The following is an 18530-nucleotide window of genomic DNA, read 5'->3' as shown; positions in this document are numbered from 1 at the left end:
ATAACAAATAATGAAAAACTATCCCAGTGGTTAACAAGAGAAGACATACTGATTAATGCAGTAACATCTGAAATAAAATTTATGATACAACAACCTTTAAAAATAAAAATAGACTAGGTAGTAACACAGAAAAGTTTACAATATAATGTTAATGGTTTTGACAATGTAATGACAATGATATAAATACATAGTAATGTAAATAAGGATCAAATGATCATATACAAAATGAAAATAGTTATTGTTTATTAATTTTTAATCTTATTGATATGTCACTTTTAAATTAAAATACCACAGGGTTACTTATTAATCACAGGATTTCTTTTCTTTTTTTTTTTTTATAATGATTTTATAGGATTTCTTTTCTAAGTTCTAGTAGACACTTAGCTACTAAATCCAGTTGGAACACTAAAATGACTGGAGGGTTTTATTCAAGTGTCCTGATGAATCATAACCACTTTGATGACTTACAGAGACTTCAAGTTACCTTCCAAAGGGGTCTGAAATAACAGCAAATGAGTTGTGAAAGTAAGAATATCCAGCAGTGTTGGTGCTTTTTTTTTTTGGTGTACGTTTTGGCTGTTATGCTCTTCCTGCTCATTATCACTACTTATTCACTCAAACATTCTTAGAATGTAGAGTATGTGCTGTAAATTTCCACACCACACCTTTAAAGCCCAATCAGTAGACTGATTCACGAATCAGATAAGGAAGTCTTAGCAATCCAAAGGCTGAGGTTTCCAAAAAGGAATTAAGGTAAAAATCGAAGTAAATGAGGTAGGTGATAAAATCAAAGTGAATTAAGAAACAAAATTCTGTGGCAAACTCAAAGGCTGCGGTAACGTCCAGGAGACAAAGCCGAGTGCAACAGTCTGGGTATCAGTACTCAAGAGTGAGTCATATTTCCAACTGAAGCTCTTCATAGGAAAAATTTTTGAAAAAGGAAAAGAAAAATGCAGAACGGTGCAGCTGAACATAAACTGTGAGCATATTGGTAAGCACAAATCACTAAGGGCTGGCAAACTACGAGAATATTACACTAAGATGTAAATGTTCTGAGGAGCAAAATCTTAAGAGGATTTTACTTCTATTTTCTCTCTAATGATTGAGGAGACATTCTGAGTCGCTACAAAAGGAAATGAGCCCTAAAGGCTTTCATAAAGATGGCTCCCTTTACTGAAATTACCTTACAAATTATCAGAACAAAATGATAAAATTTGATCAGGACGGAATTGCTATGAGCTACCAAACTGCAAATAGGACCCAGGGCTGTGCTCTGCATTACACCTGCTGCTAGATTCCCTTGACCTATCCCATTCCTTCCAACTCTCATGTTCCATCCTTGGCTATTAAAAGGAAGTCCCTGGAGACTCCTAAGGAACGCTCGTCTAGCCTGTAGAGGAGGAAACAGGACGCCGAGTGCGAACGCGTCTTTACTTTAGCTGTAGGAATTCGCCTGTCGTCAAAGTCGGACTCCGGAGATGGGTGGGCATGAGCGGTTGGGAGGAAGGGGAGAGCTGTCTATTCAGCCAATCATTTGCGTCACATGCACCCAAGGAAAAAATGTTTACCTGGTGGAGCCACGGTTAACCTTTTTTCCTTGCTGAGCCGGTGCCCTTGGATGAATTCATTCATGGAAGGGGGGCCCTTCAGAAGAAATGATTCTGTGGAGGTGGGATCAGGGGGAACTCTTAATAAATTCTGTAGGTAGGTAGCCCCTGAAGTCCTGGGACGGCTCTGATCACAAAGGGAAGGTGAAAATTGTCTTGCAGGAGATCCAAGAAAATACATATAGGAAACAAAAAAGTTTTACTTTAATTACCTTTCAAAGCCTCACCAGTGACAACATTATTTATACTGGCATTTAATTTTTTTTAACATGTAAATCAAGATTTTTGCTAATTGCTTAGTTTCCATATCAGGATACAACCCTATTTGGAAACTGTATTGGATACTGGAAAAGAAATTTAGTATAGTTAGTTTGAACCGCAAATAGAAAATACTGATATTATTTGATTCTTTACTGACAGTTCCTAAAATAAAAATTTTACCATTAACTGAAAATGCAGGGTAAGTAATTCAACATCCAGGACTCTGTAAAAAGGTCATGAAATCAAGCCACTAAAAGCCTTGCAAATGAGTTCTTTGAGCAACATTCACATAGCGAATGAAAGGCACAAAAACCTGCTTTTAAGGAAAAGACTATACACATTCCATTCCATTTCCCCTCAATAGAGACATCTCCTTTTAGTCAGTTGTCAGTTTGGTAATACGGATAAAAATTTCCCTAGGAGAACAGATTCATATTCTTGCCCCATTAAAGAGAAGCTGGTAAATAGCACCATAACCAGAGGTACAATGACTTTCAAATGTCATGTAAAACATGTAAAATGTAGCTTCATTCTTAATATCCACCTTTTATCTAGCAATTTTTAGGTTGGAGGTAAGGGAGAGGCATATTTATGCATACAAGGAACAGCAAAGATGTTGACAGATACTCGAAAATTATATTATGGTTAATCAAGAGGTGGGGTGTGGGGGACAGAAAGGAATAAATCAACACAATTATCAAAAGGTTTTGATTTGGAAAAACCAACATTAGCAAGGCCCGTTTATACACCCACTCCCGGTTTTTCTCTTCCTTCCCTTCCCCCATCCTCCACAGTAAGAGCACATTAATTTCTGCAGTTAACTAAAAATCTGGCCTCTGCACCATACTATGAAGATCGCTGCATGCATACCTTTTCCTCTGAGTGCCACTGCTGCCCCGAATGTTGGGTGTCTGTGGGCCCTGACTATGCAGGAGGTAAGTGTCTATGGTGGGCACGGTGACTGATGCCTCCCCACTTACTTTAGGGCTGCCGATCTTGCTCTTTCCAAGTTTGCCTTTGCTGCGTCGGGACTGCTCATGGTCAAACTCTAAGTCCTCCAGCCGCTGGGTCAGGGCGAGTTTTTGCTGGATAGCCATTCGTAACAAAGTGTTTAGAGTCTTCTTCTCGTCCTCTGCGGCTGCTAACTGTCTCTGCATCTCATCCAACTGTGTGACATACTCATCACACCTAGGACCCAAACAAATCTCAGTGAAAATCTCCGTGAAAGCAAACATCGAACTTAAGTTGAGCAGTAATGGATTTTCCTGGAAATTAGATTTAGAACGCTTGGTCTTCCCTGGGCTGAATGAAGGTAACCTATTACAATGGAAAACTGGAAACAGTAGGGCAGATACAGTAACTGATGGTTCATCTATACAATGGAGTACCTATGGACACTTCTAATAGGTGACATCTTAAACCCCAAGGACAGAGTTACTGTGGAGGCTGCTCCACATTCAGAAGAACGAACAGCAAAGTCTCAGGTAATGTTCACAGCATCTTAGATGTGTTACAATAGCTTCTTCTCCTGTGTAACATTGTACACTTTGGAGGAATGTGACAAGTTTGTTACAGACCAGGTCTGTAGCATGCAAAAGAATAATAATGTTTGTAAAGAAAACGTTTTCTTCTTTATATTTAGGGGTTTTGTTTGGCAAAACAAAAAAGATGGCAGCTGCACTGCTTTCAATATGGCAGATTTGCCTGAATTAGAAATTGAATATTTTCAAAGATTTCTCGACCGGATGATAAAGCAATAGATGTCAAAGAAAACCCAAATTTGCCTAGGGTTTGATACAGGTACAGCGGACTGTCAGGAATATCCTTACTCAGCTTTGATACTCCTGCTACAGCAGAAAGATAAGCTCAGTGATCTTTTTCCCCATCAAAGTAAAACCTAAGCACATAAACATTTGGAAGGAAGAATTAATCACACAATTATTCAGAGACTTTTTTTTTTCTGAGTTTACTTACCCACTAAGATAATAACAAACATTCTTCACGCACCAGCTGAGAGTGAATGACTTGATGGAGGTATCTAAAACGTACTATACAAACTTTGAAATTAACACAAGCCTTGCAGCATTTTAAAGAAAAAAAACAGACTCTGGTGAACGAACTTGAGATCCAGGTGGGTCCCATTTTTTTTAAACCTTAAATGTCAAGAAGCAGTAGGGATACCATAAGAAAGATTGAGTCTTAGTAAAATAGAAGGTGGATTTCAGGACCCTGGGTTTATTTTAATTGCTCAAACAATATTTGTAAAAATATTATGGAGAAAGGCAATTATGATACACAAAAAGAAAAATAGTGTGAAAATGCACTATATGGGTGAAATAATTCTTATTTAACCAGATTGAGACTGTAAATGTCCCTTTAAAAAGTTTTGATTTCTTTTTAAAAGAATATATATATTCTACATGTAACGCTGACTGATTTCTTTCATCAAAGAGGGGAGCACTCTGTACCATCCCCCTTCTCTAGCCTGCCTTCCACGGTGGCCAGAAGTGTCTATACTATTCCCTGAATCCTCCCAGGCTCAGACCCAGAAGTCAGTTCCTTCGGGTGCCCCGCATCTCTGTGATCCGCCAGGGACTCAGCCTTCTCACAGCCATCACCAACACCATCAACCACAAAGTATGAGCTTGAAACTTTCTCTCCTGTTACACAAGGAAGCTGGACAAGCTCCAGGGCTCCTATAAAACCCGGGCTTTGTTTTACACTTATCTCAGCTACATATAAATTATTTACTGAATCTTCAAAAGGAGCCATAGTTATGCTTTGTGAATTTTGTTCCATGTAAGATATATGACTGCTTTTGCTTTGGTACTGAATTGTGACAGCAAAAAATTGGATGGTGACATCTTTAAAAAACTCATGAATTTGATGGGGCACCTGGGTGGCTCAGTCTGGTTAAGCGTGGACTGTTGATTTTGGCTCAGGTCACGATCTCAGGGCGTGACTGAGCCCCAAGTCTGGGCTCCACCCTGAGCATGGAGTCTGCTTAAGGTTCCCCCTTTCCCTCTGCCCCTCCCCTTCACACACGCTCTCTTGCTTTCTCTTTTCTCTCTAAATAAATAAATAAATAAATAAATAAATAAATAAATAAATAAATTCTTATTAAAAAAAGAAAAAGAAAATTTCAGGATTTTGAAACCTTTGAATCAATACGTGTTTCATCACTTCACATTTAAAAACAAAGTACAGAACCACTGTACTGTGATAATGAAACTGGTGGTCACTAATATTTGTCTAATTGATTAGCTGGGCAATATGAAAAATTTGGTGATAAATACAATTACATTTCAGAAATTCTAATTTATTTCAGTGTATTAAAGTCCAAGTAATTAGCTGATATAATGAATGCTGATACTCATTACGAAGGTGTCTTTCTCACACAATACTAAAGCACTTTTACGTTCTTTAGTCACAGAAATAAATTTCAGCGGTGAAAATATAATATTTAACTATTTTAGGAAGTATGTTTCCCCCCCATATCAGAGGTTTTCGGGGTCTAATTCTTTTGGGCACATAAGCTCTAGGAAAAATATCTATTACATCAATTTAAAAATACTTCTGTGTAAAAGAACTGCTTGATCCAGCGTGTCCAGTAGAGGGCTCTGGAAAACAGCACAGAACATTTTGTCTTAGATTTGTCAGCGCGGAATCCCAAGTGTTTTCTTCACACATTACCCTCTTGGATGGCACCCCAAACAACACTCAAGAGATGCATGTGAATTTTAAACTCTGTATCACACCTAATCTTGGAAGAAGAAACTATTACCTTGTTGCAAACATTGCTCTCAGGGATGAGAAAGTCGCTGCATCTTCTTTCAAAGCCTTCAGTTCGTTCCTAAGCTTCGTCATAGTCTCCGTCACCATTGCTTTCTCATTTTCATATTTGTTCTTGAGATTGGCAAGTGCCACCTCAGCCGTCTGAAGGAGAAAAATCACAATGCTTATGGTTTTCATATCAGGAAAACCGATCATACAGATTTGTCCATGCTGGGTCTATTACTTTCTTTCATAAATGGCAAGTGAAATCGATTTGGTTACATTTTATCTAAATATATATATATATATATGTACTTTGGACACAGGTCAGTTTTTCTTCAAAATCATAATGTGGTTAAATTGCCCTGGAAGCCAGAGTCAGTATCAGGAGCTAAGGAAACGATAGTAGTTCAGTAAATAGTTCATGCAGATTCCTGAGAGTGCGATTTTTCAGACAGAAAGGGAGCCGAAATGGAACTTCATACAAGAAGGATTTAATCAAGGAGAAGGTAGTGAGGAAGCACAGCTTCCAAATGAAATACAACAGAATGCAAATATTCTGGGGTCACCTGTGCTCTGTGGGCCTAGAAGACACAGGCCATCGCAATTTACAGCATGGGTATATGACAAACTATAAATCCATATTACATGTTTAAGGAAAAGAATTAACAACCAACCAAGTACTTCCTGTCTTTGCCTACAACTTCAAAACAAAAACCTATAGTCTAATTTAATTCTTCACAATCTCCATAAAAGCAGAAATTCCAAAATGTTGAATGAATTAAAATATTTGTTTGAACTTGGAATTTGGGTATTTCTGAATCTTTTGGAATTAACAGTGTTTCAAGTTGAGAACTAGCTTGACACATAGTAGGAAGAAAGTAAAATGTGGAATCAATGCATGAAATCAATGAATATTTAGGGACTGCCTGTTTGATGCATAGCACATGGCATATATATTGAAGCCAAACTGGAAGCATACTATTTTTACAAACTGTTAACCACAGCTTTTCAGGGTGTGTAAAAATATTCAATACTAATGAAAAAGTCCATTATTAATGAAAAAAAAAATCCAATACAAATGGGATTTCCTAGGAAGACTATCCTGGTTTTTAACATTTCCTTGTGCTTTAAATGGACAGCCCCGACTTTCTTATGCAAAGTGCCAACCTCTATAGAGACAAGTGGATTCTTATTAAAATTAAAACAATGTTGAGGTAGGGTAGTTTTGTTAATGCTTTGATTTCAGAGTAGTTTCTTATGAGTTTTAATTGAATTTCAGATTCAGATTAAAATGAGAATTTACTCATAAAATATTTTGGTATGTTCTGTAATGCTATATAGCTCAGTGGAATCCTCAGAAATATTACAGATTAGGAAAATTATCCAGAATGCAGAAATTGACCTGGGGAAAAATGGCAGTTGTTTAATTTTTAAAAAATTTATACATATTTACTTAGGAAAGACCATTAAGTTTCAAAGTTGTGAAAATGTTGACATACAAATCTGTAAGCATGGAGAGGAGGGAATGACAAAGAGCAAGATCTGAAATAGAAGTACAAACTCATTTATTCTTTTTAAGAAATGCCCCCAAAGACTCTGCTTTGTTTGTAGGTTGTATTTTTGTTTGTCCACAGCCTGTACAAAGCTTTTTCGGAAGTAGGAAATCCTGAGTATCTATAACCCTTGAGTGGATTTGGTGATGTCTGCATTCACTACATTCTCTATGCTCCCAAAGTTGAATTTCTAAATAAAATATCTTGTTTCCCCCCACAGAGATCTTCACAACCATTCCCTGAATATATCCTTCTATTCTGTGGGTCTCCACCTACTATTCTTTCTGTCTGAATGGTTTCATCCTCTCCTGGAAAACAACTCTTTATCCTTTACGAACAAACTCAAGTATAATTGCTTCCACGAAATTTTTTGCTAACGTCGTTAGGAAACATTAATCCCTTCCTCGGCAATGCTCCCATAGCTTCTATTGCGGCATGTAGAACGTCACACTGTCGTGATCTGTGTCTTTCCCCACAGCCTCACTAGTTTGTGAGTCCTAGTCTAGAAGGCGGGGACCGTGTATTAGTCTTCATTAAATGTTCAGCATCTTGCACAGTTTAGTCCCCAGATGGTATTTCATAAACATTGCATATTTCTGCAGAAGACAATGTGCATACAAAAAACCCTGAAGTCTATTAAAAGATCCATAAAGAATGCAGAATGCCTATTTTTAAAACAGGAATATTCCCCTTTTTCCCTTTATGACAGCATTCTTACCTTAGTCTTAATAGCGAACATTCCGCAATGTCTAAATATAATTGATGTCATCTGCAGACATCTGAAGTTATTCGTGGCACATAAGCATCGTAGCAGTAGGCCCAACATCATTAAAATGTAAACTAAATGCATGGCTAGGAATGTGTTTTCATTTTATTTACTGAGACCATAAGGTTTGTGATGCTAATGTAATGCAAATGGTACCACAAACCACTGAGAAAATAAAAATTTAGCCAGGAATGCTTTGTATTCCTGTATTGCACTGAATTCCAATGGTACTGTTTATACCTCTCGATGATATGTCCAACCCTGTAAATAGTTACAGGCATGTGTTGAACTCCTACTAGATTACTTGGTCACTTATTTTTGCATCCCTATTTACCACCTGCCTTGAAATATGTAATCAATGGATGCTTGCTCACAAATTAGTCTCCCTTGGCTTATCAACCATGCTTATCTGTACTTCTGCATCAGTTAAGCATCTTGACACTTATAGATCTAGGTTTCCAGGTTGTTAATATTCAACCTGTAAGAAGTAGTCAAAGATGTTATTTGAATGGCTTGACCAAGAATGCCCAGGATATTATGTCTTTAATAAAGGTTGTCTAAGCCTTATCTATTATGGTATTAGTAATATGGTATTGGCTATTGATGATGACTCTAAGTCACTGGGTCTTTGGATTGTAGCAGTTTATGGTAACAAATTCTTTCACTCTGACCTCAAATTGGAGTTAGATCTCTTACAAATCCTTTATTCATCCTAACCTTTTCTATCTCCCTGAAGTGATGACACAAAAGAAGGTCCTAATTTGCCTTTAGATTTATATAAAACATGTTTATAGTGCAACAATATTACTGCTTGCAGGATAGACCTCTTAATTACATCAGTGGATTTATGGGAACTGAAGATAAAGATGCTAGAAACCTGTACTGTGGATGACATAATAATGGTGTGGTTTCCCCCAAATAAGGGCAAAAGAAGGAGCACTGCATCTGAAATCATTCCCCAACACCAGCACTGCTTACGTTTGCAAGAAGGTATCTGATGTTTTGTTGTTTCTCTTTATCACCACCCTTTATTAGCACCCTTCCCAAATGTATCTTTCAAGGTTTACTTTCCAGAGAAACTAAACAGAAATTAAAAATATTTTCCCATCTGTATTTCATAGCACTCCCACCCAGGTAAAACTAAGGGGTGGAAAACAAATTCAGTCGTGAAGGAGATCTAAGGATTAGTCAGGTAGGGTCCTGTTGTAGCATTCCCGCTTATTCCAGGACAAGATCTATTGTTAGGAAAAGTTTTCTACTGCTTCAGCTCTGACCTAGGTGAATTAACACCCCAATTGAACCTAAATTTCAGATATGTGGTCACTGGCAGAGCTAGTGGACATTCTATCTCTATCTCTGTCTCTGTCTCTAGACCTCTGTTTGCTCTCACCACTTGCCAGGGTATCTCCCTGGTGTAAGGTGCCATGCCAGCCTATTCTCCACCCCTATCACCTGTTTCCCCACTCAATGCTTGCTGGACTCCAGCTAAGTACTGCCTGAATTGCCTTTCTACCTCTGCAACTGGATTCTCCTTGGATCCTTCTTTAACTGCCTCACCTCTACCTCTCTCGAGAAGGGGATTGTTACCCTCCCATATCATCCACTCACTCCCTAAAAAATAAGTCTTACATTCTGATCTGGCACTGGGACATAGCTTGATTTATTCCTCTGCTGACCAGGAATCTGCACTCTCATCCCGATGATAATGGACACTCAAAAACATTAAAGAATTAACTAGTTAAGAAAGCGTTGGCTAGCATGCGTTGTCAGTAGAATGAGATCACCTGTTTGTTGGCTTTCAGCACTGCCCTCAGTGTGGCGATCTGTTCCCGTTTGGTGCTCAGCAGGGACTTGAGCTTGAGGATCTCTTCCATTAAGGCTTCCTTGTCTTTATCGATCATGGGGGCCAGCTCCCGAGCCGCTGCTCTTTGACGAGACAGTTGCAAGGACCGGTCCACAGCTTTCTGCAGATGCTTGATTTGGTCCCGGATTATGGCATTAAGGTTGTAGATATTCATTGGCTCTTTGCGGATGTCACTTGTATCTAATACTGGAGATGACGGCGGGGCAGTAATAACAGGAGAGATTGTGGGGGTCTTGGTTGGACTTGGTTCTTTGCTGGGCTCTGTGTTTTCTTTTGAAACTGGTTCAGATGAGGTCCTTGTTTCTACAGGGGATGACACACCTCTCCTGGCTAATCGTGGAGACAAAAGTCCCCTGGGATCATCCGGCCCTTTCAGACTGCCACTACGGGTGACTCTGCTTTGCCTGTAATAGTCCAGCATGACTCTGTTGGGGGTTTCATTATTACACAGACACACATGGTGGTAAAGCTGGGCTAGCTCCTCACTAAACGTCACCAACTCATCCTGGGCTGTATTCAGGGTATTGTGATTTTCGTTGGCTATGCTGGTCATCTTTTGCAATTCCTTCTCCATGTGGGCCATCTTCTCTCCACTCTCCTTGGTGGTCTTCTCAAGACTTGTAACCTGCTCATCATACATTTGGATCTTACTCTCATACTTGGCTTTCTCTTCAGTATAGTTTTCTACAGATTTATTATATTTCTCCTTTAAGGCCTTAATTTCAGCTTTCAAATCAATCACTTCAGTTACTGCTACCCTATATTTGCATTCAAGGATCTCTAAGCCATTGATGTCCACTTCGTAGTCATGGGCCTCCTCCCCTGAGTCCCGACCCTTCTCCCCATCCAGCTCAGCCTTGAGTTCTTTGCTGCTCTGTAGGCCTCTCATGGCATTAACATGTTCTGTGAGCCGGTGCACCCGTTCATGCTGCTCCGTTAGTGCCCCCTTGGTGTGTTCCAGCTGCGTTTGTGACTCTTGGAGATTGGCCAGAAGAATGGCCTTTTCCCGCTCTACCTGTAATGGCAAAAAAAAAAAAGTCTCTGAATGACTTCAATGCAATGCCAATGAGGCACTCGATCCATTCATAGTCAGGCATTCAAAATAACTGCAGCAGAGCCAATGTCCTCATTATTTCAAATTAAATTGGAGTGTGTTTTCTAATTTCAGCAGTTCTGGTAAGTCAATCAGTCTAAAAGTACATCATTTTAAAAGAATTATGCTATGCATATTTACTCATCCAAAGTCTCATGCATTATACACAGACACTCATGAAACTTGAATGTTACTCAAACAATCTTATTTTTATCTTTTAACACCTTGTAGAAAACATAACATGATATCAAGAGATAGTACTTGGCACTGTCTTTATTTTGAGAGCCTTAGAGTATATCTGCTCCTTGGTTCATGTGGGAAAAGTGACTGTCTCAAGGTGCCTATGAATCATCCTCTCCTTCCGAAAGCTCAACCCCAAATCAGATTTAACATCTAAGGCTTTAACTTACTAAATAATGCTAGGAACCTTAACCATTCCCTTAAAAAATAGGTATTTAATCCCCAAAATAGACATGTACTACATTTGATAGCTTTTAATATAAAAGGCAGAGAACACAAAGTTTTAGGGTTAAAAGAACAATTTACAAACCATATCAATTCCTTCAGTCCAAATAGGAATTTTAAAAATTAGCAATTTATTTGAATATCATGACAGTTTTGTTATTATATAGATAGTATTATTGTATATTGAAAAATATTCTGGTCTCAATATAAAATACTTTCTCATCAAACATAAGTATACAAGAAATTATAACAGGAGAATTTAAAAAAACAATTTTCTGTCCCTACATATAGGTAATCACTATGAATTAAAAGTTTTTACATGCTTATAACATAAATGTGTTTTTCAATAAGCAAATATTATTGAGACCTGCTTTAAAGATAACAGATTAGTGTTGACTCTATCTAAAGGAATTTATCAATTTGAATTTTTAAATTTTCCTGGATCATACATTACATCCCTCCAAACTTCTAAATTGCTAGGAGGTAAGTAAAATTATTATTATTATACTGATATGATAAATACCAATTTTAAACTGCAATTAACACCAGCATATTAGTTTAGGAGATCTATTCCTATCTATAAATTTGTAATACAGTATAGTAGTAGTTTTTTAATAGATTGAGCTATTGCCAAACTTTATTTTTTAAATTAAAAAAAAAAGACTTATTTATGTATTTTAGAGAGAAAGAGAGAGAGAGAGAGAGTGGCAGGATGGGGGAGAGGGAGAGAGACTCTTAAGCAGACTCTGTGCTGAGTGCAGAGCCCTATGCAGGGCTTGATCTCATGACCCTGAGATCACAACCTGAGCCAAAACCAAGAGCCTGACACTTAACTGACTGTGCCACCCAGGCACCCTAGTAGAATAGTATTTTTATGATCCTTTGTGGTATACGATATCCTTCATATTATTATCATATATAGACAGTCCTCACTTAAGGTTCTAATATACATGAATCTTAGTGACCATAGTTAGTTAAAACACCAGTCCCCCAAATCACAGTACATTAACTGTGAACAATCTGAGCAGTACATTTCAATGACCAGCACATTAACCGTGAGCAATGTGCAAAGTATAAACTTTGCTGCTTCTATCTATAAAATCACTACATAATAACATCATGACCAGTGACCAATCATATCACTTCTTTCAAAGTGTTTCAGTGATTGGTCATGGTGTATCTGTTATTCAGTTCATTCACAGAGAGCAAAGTGTAGCTGTGCTCTCCTGTCTTCTTGTCTCCCAATGGTAAATCCACATGATGTTTTACCGAAATAGATAGTCCAAAAAGTGAAATGGGAAAGAAAGAAAGAAAGAAAGAAAGAAAGAAAGAAAGAAAGAAAGAAGAAAAGAAAGAAAGAAAGAAAGAAAGAAAGAAAGAAAGAAAGAAAGAAAGAAAGGGGAATGGAAGAGAAAGGAAGGAAGGAGAGAAAGAAAAAGGGAGGGAGGGAAGGAAGGAAAGGAAGGAAAGAAAGAACAAGTAGCAGAGAAACTAAGAGTGATGACATTGGAAGTAAAATCTGAATCAGATCTAAATGGAGTTACAGAAGAAATATTTGAATGTGACAATGTTGACACTGATGTCATTTGAAAGAATTTAGATATGCAGCCAAAGTACCTGGTGAAGGAGAATGCATCAACATGAATCAAAAAAGTAGTTGTTATAAAAAGGATAAAAATGCCTAGAGGAAGTGACATGGGCACACTAAAGGTACTCTGAGAGATATCTTCAGACATTGAAAGTGCAACAGATAGGATGTTGAAAGCTGATCCAAACAGGAGTATGTCAATTTACCAAAGCATAGAAAAGATTCTTGCTCCTATCATAAAACACATGATGAGAAGAAGGCAAGATTGAACTGTACTTGATAAGTGTTTTGGGTGGTGTAGGCACAATTTACATTTTTGTTTCAAAAGCTTGGATATCTTTGATATTATATAAAATGTAAAGTTAATTTCCCTAGTCTTTTTGGGGGGTGTTAAATTTTTATTTCAAAGATAAGTTTTTTTACAAGGAAAACTTTAAATATATTTCTACTTTTTGGATTACAGTGTACTAAGTAGTTCTATTTTTTCATTTCTTTATACATTTATAACCAACAGTAAGAGAATTTTTAATGTTTTGACAAAAATTTTTTAAAGATCATAGAACAGAGGGCACCTGGCTGGCTCATCTGATAGAGCGTGAGATGCCTGATCTCGGGGTCATGAGTTCAAGCCCCACATTGGGTGTTGAGCTTACTAAAAAAAAAAAAAAAAAAAAAAAAAAAAAGCTCACAGAACAGTTGAATTTTCTCCATTAATTATGACTTTGTTTTGCATGGTTTCAGCTAGCACAATCATTTATGGCCTAGCAATTTCATGCAAAGCAAGGACTGCCTGTATGGTAGGTCATGAAATGAGAACTAAAAATACAGTTTTTGTTATTTTAAATTATTATTAGAGGCTGCTAAGTTGTAGCTTTGATTTTTATGACATAGTACTTGCCCATATCTGGAACACAATCCACAAGTTACATATTATGGCTGCAGAAACCAAAATATTCCAAAAAAATAGTGTAACAGGTTAAAAAAGAAAAAGCCGCCTGGGGCTCTAGCATCAGAGAACTCGACTCTAATTTTGGCACTAACATTTACCTAGCTATGTGGCTCTGGGCAAGCTACAGTTTATGAACTTATAAAAGGATGATTTAGTAAGACAGTGAATATAATGTTCAAGGTATTATAATGTTAACCATCGTTAACGTTTGGGTAACTGGTCATTCCCATGACCAAAATGTTTCTGTATGGCAAACACATTAGTTTCACAGGTTTGTATCTGTATGTGCAAAAGCAACTCTTTCATTTCAGAGTCAAGATATATTCCAATACAAATCCTCTTAGTTGGGTCTTATTAGGTATAACAAATTGTATTCCCATAGCTGAAGATGAACTGATTTATCCAGACTATTGGGCAATAATTTAAGTGAAGAACCCAGGTAATTAGGTAATGTGGTACTTGGTGAAAAACCAAGTTATTTGAATTTTTGATAAAAAATAAATCTCCTAAATATTCTGTATTGCTATTGCAATATAATCTCAGTGAAAATGGATTATTTCAGGAGTATTCTTTTCTTTTTCTCTTGAAAATTAAGTGAATTTGCTCTGAAAAGCCTCAACATCATTTGATCAGTATACATGATTACAACAGACAAAGCTGTTTTCTTTTTTTTAAAAAATTATTTATTTATTTATTTGAAAGAGAGAGAGTGAGAGCGCACACACAAGCAGGAGGGGAGGGGTAGAGGGAGAGGGAGAAGGAGACTCCCTGTTGAGCAGGGAACCCACTTGGGTCTCCATCCCAGGATCCTGGGATCATGACCTCAGCCCAAGGCAGCAAGTTATCAGGAGTAGAATCACTTGAACAGAATGATATCCAAATTTATAGATACACACACACACACAATTTTTTCCAGACAATTATGATTGGTCTGCTCCCCCTGCAAAGATAACTAAATTGTAGATAATTTTATACAACTCCAGCATGATATTTTCACTCAGTTATTGAGATCTGGAATACCTTAAATTATATTTGGATTTCAGAAGCAGTGCATAAACTATTTAAGATATGTTGTGCTTTGAATTAATAAATGCAAAGCACTTCAAATATTAAAATTGCTATTCATTTTAAGTGTACTATTTTAATCTCCATTTGTGAAGAACTTATCCAAGAGACACTTGCTGAGTTAACTATCATCTTCTATAGTGACTAAGAATGGTTGCTGAGTGTACTGAGTGTCTGGAAGATACATACACAAAAGAGACCATATTCTATCTGATGTTTTCTGGAGAGGTTATTCTGAAGAACTGATAGATTTACCTTTTAGTCTTAAAAATATTATTTTAAAATCAGAATTGGCAGAGCACAGATTGGAACTCTTCTAATGGCACTACCTCATTCATTGTAACACTTTTTCCTCTAAAAATGAGGTTGAAACACTTCAGTACATTTTATTCTGGTCCAATTTTTATTTTGTTCAAAATCTTTTCCTAGTAAAAGCTTTTTTTATTTTTATTTTTTAAAGTAGGCTCCACGACCAGTATGGAGCCTGATGCAGGGCTTAAACTGATGATCCTGGTATCAAGACCTGGGTGGCTCAGTCGGTTAAGTGTCTACCTTCTGCTCAGGTCATGGTTTCGGGGTCCTGGGACTGAATCCTGCATCGGGTTCCCTGATCAGTGGGGAGTCTGCTTCTCCCTCTCCCGCTGCCCCTCCCCCCACTTGTGCACGTGCACACACGCGCGTGCTCTCTCTCTCTCAGTCTCTCTCTCAAATAAATAAATAAAACCTTAAAAAAAAAAAAGAAAGAAAACAGTTTATTGGTTAGCTTCCTTCACTTTGCAAGAATATTGAGTACTGATAGATTCTTTTGTGGAAGAACAAAAAAGAAGATAATCAGAATTTGCACGTTCATATTAAGACTTCTATAAGAAAAGAAATCAAAGCTGTTTTATAGGCTATTAATTTTCATAGTCTTTATCCTGGTCAACTGACTCTCAATTTGATACATGAATGCTTGGTGTGATTAATGGTATACATAGTATCAACATGCGCAAATAGGACTCAGAAATAAACAATTTATTCTTCTCTGCTTGATGTGAAGCAATTCTGGTAATGCATATCTGTGCCCGGACAAACAGGAATTGTGAAAAAGATCAACCCAGTGCAAAATTAGCCTGATGAAACAGAGTTACCACATGACCTAGCAATTCCACTCTTAGGCATATACCGAAGAGAATTAAAACATAGGTGCACACAAAAACTTGTACATAAATGTTCATGCCATTATTCATAAGAGTCAGAAAGTGCAAACAATTCTAATGTTCATCACTGATAAATGGATATATAGAATGTGGTATATCCAAACAATGGAATATTATTTGACAATAAAAAGAATGAAGTACTAATACATGTTGTACTATGAATGAATCTCAAACATGTTATGCTAAGTGGAAAAAACCAATCATGAAAGGCCACCTGTTGTATGATTCCATTTACTTCAAATGTCCAGACCAGACAAATCTATCAAGACAGATTAGTGGTTGCTCGGGGCTGGAGTGGCTAATGGGTACATGATTTATTTTTGGTATGATGAAAATGTTCTAAAATTGACTGTGGTGATGGTTGCACAGCTCTGTAAATATACTAAAAACCATTGAGTTATCCTCTTTATTTGGGTGGATATATGGTATGTAAATTATATCTCCAAAAAGTTGTTCTTAAAAAAAAATGACATAGACTCTTCCCTTTTTGTTGTGATAAAAGATGTTCTTGTTATGTTTTCTGATACATGATAGAAAAAGTAAAGCTTCTGAGAAATGCATTTGCCTATAAAGCTTATATTAAAGGTAATCTTTAACTATAAAATCTGTAGTTGTTTAGGGAGTTGTCAGCTTTGACCTAGAAAATTGTATTTGTCACTTTAAGTTTTAAAAACACAAACTGACCAATCTTCTTTGAATTAATTTCACCCATAAATATTTTGTCTTTTTTTAAGCACAGAGAATACTTAATTTGTTTGACTCTCTCTCTGTAGCAACTCTACTTCTAGGTTTTTTACTTTGAGCAAATGCTAAAAACATATCTATGCTTCAGTTTCCCTATCTGTAAAATGGGGATAACAATACTATCTACCTCATACAGTTGTTATAAGCCCCAACCGATTAAACAAATATATATAAATTGCTTTGAACTCTTATGGGACATATAGCAAATTGACCCCTTACCATCATTATAGGAAAAATTAAAATGGTCTTTAATAGAATGGATCTAAATATAATATGAGTCTTTATTTCTTTCACATCCATGAGGATACAACAGAACATCAATTTCAGTTTCACAGAAACATTGTTGTTTGTCACATTAAATGTGAAATTATATAGCTGAAGAAAAAAATCCAAAGAGTTTTCTCCCTAGTTTGACTCTCTGCAATGTGAGGTTAAACAGAGGCTATTTATCAAAGGCAGAAACTTTAGCATAAGCACAGAGACTCCTTTAAATAGATTAAGTAATTTAGTTTTCCCAGACAGGGTCTACTTATTTTCGTTCTAATAAAACTAATTAAGGTACTTGGCTGTCACTGGAAAATATCAATTACAGTTGCCCCTTGAACAATGCAGTACTGTTGATTGGAAGCCTTACCAATAACATAAATAGTTGATTAATACATATTTTGTATGTTATGTGTATTCTATACGTTTTTATAATAAAGTAAGCTAGAGGAAAAAAGTTATTAAGAAAATCATAACAAAGAGACACCTCTACAGTAGTGTACTGTATTTATCCAAAAAAACCCAACAACAAAACTGCATGTAAATGGACCTGCGCAGTTCAAACCCGTGTTGTTCAAGGGTCAGCTGTATAATCTATTTGAAATAATTGAGTCTTGAGGGCAATACAACTCTAGAAGGCATTATTTAAATTGCAATTGTCCTAGATTTTCATATTAATTATTACCATTTCCCAGCAGATGGCAGTATGATCTCTTTGACCTGGGTATGCTGTTTTCAAAAGGTTTCTTTAATTCTAAGGAAGAAAATTTTAAAAGCTGCATATTCCCTGGTACAGGGTGTTAGATCCCTCCCTGTGCCCCTCCATATCTCCACAAACTGTCAACATTAACGAAGCACAGGTGTTCGATTTGAAGGCACTTTGGACCCCGGCCAAAAGAAATCCTAAAAGACAAGGGAACTATGAAAGTACAAGCTGTGATATCCAAAGTATGCTGATATTAGAAGCTGAGGTACACAAGCCGGAGAGCTACCTAATAGTGTGGCAACTGCCATGCCTAAGACAGCCATAATTTCAAAATCCCAAGTGGCTTTAAATAAAAGTTTTCTCATAACTCACTGGGTGGTGATATTCAGACAGCTCTAGGCTTCCCTAGCAGCAAAAATTGCACCTGACTGATGAGAGACCTTTTCTGGTCCTCATTTTCTCCTCTTAGCATGAATAACCACATGTTTCATGACAGAAATGTTAATATTATTTGATCATTCACTGCTGCATCCGGTCCCATTAGGGATGTCACAAAATATATCACACATGCTGTATATTACCTTTCTACATTCTAAACATCTAATTTCAAAACACACCTGGCCCCGAGC

At 37.0% G+C, this 18530-nt stretch overlaps 1 protein-coding gene across 7 annotated transcripts in view; it reads right to left on the bottom strand.

Annotated features, from left to right (window-relative positions):
• The window catches only part of BICD1 (BICD cargo adaptor 1), a 221284-nt gene that overhangs the window by 28645 nt on the left and 174109 nt on the right, over positions 1–18530 (bottom strand). For 3 of the 7 annotated variants that reach the window (XM_040642314.1, XM_008683465.2, XM_040642315.1), the window contains 4 exons: positions 9749–10843; positions 5653–5804; positions 2739–3056; positions 1569–1762 (listed from right to left, as the gene is read on the bottom strand). In XM_040642314.1, the coding sequence (XP_040498248.1) occupies positions 1569–1762; positions 2739–3056; positions 5653–5804; positions 9749–10843 (1759 nt within the window). Of the gene's footprint in view, positions 1–1568; positions 1763–2738; positions 3057–5377; positions 5489–5652; positions 5805–9748; positions 10844–18530 lie in introns of those variants that run through there. The other 4 variants (XM_040642316.1, XM_040642318.1, XM_040642317.1 and 1 more) reach the window with 3 other exon arrangements.

This window comes from Ursus maritimus, unplaced genomic scaffold, assembly GCF_017311325.1.
Source record: "Ursus maritimus isolate PB19 unplaced genomic scaffold, ASM1731132v1 scaffold_26, whole genome shotgun sequence".
NCBI classification, from domain to species: domain Eukaryota; kingdom Metazoa; phylum Chordata; class Mammalia; order Carnivora; family Ursidae; genus Ursus; species Ursus maritimus.
This window is presented reverse-complemented; position numbering and strand designations above follow the sequence as displayed.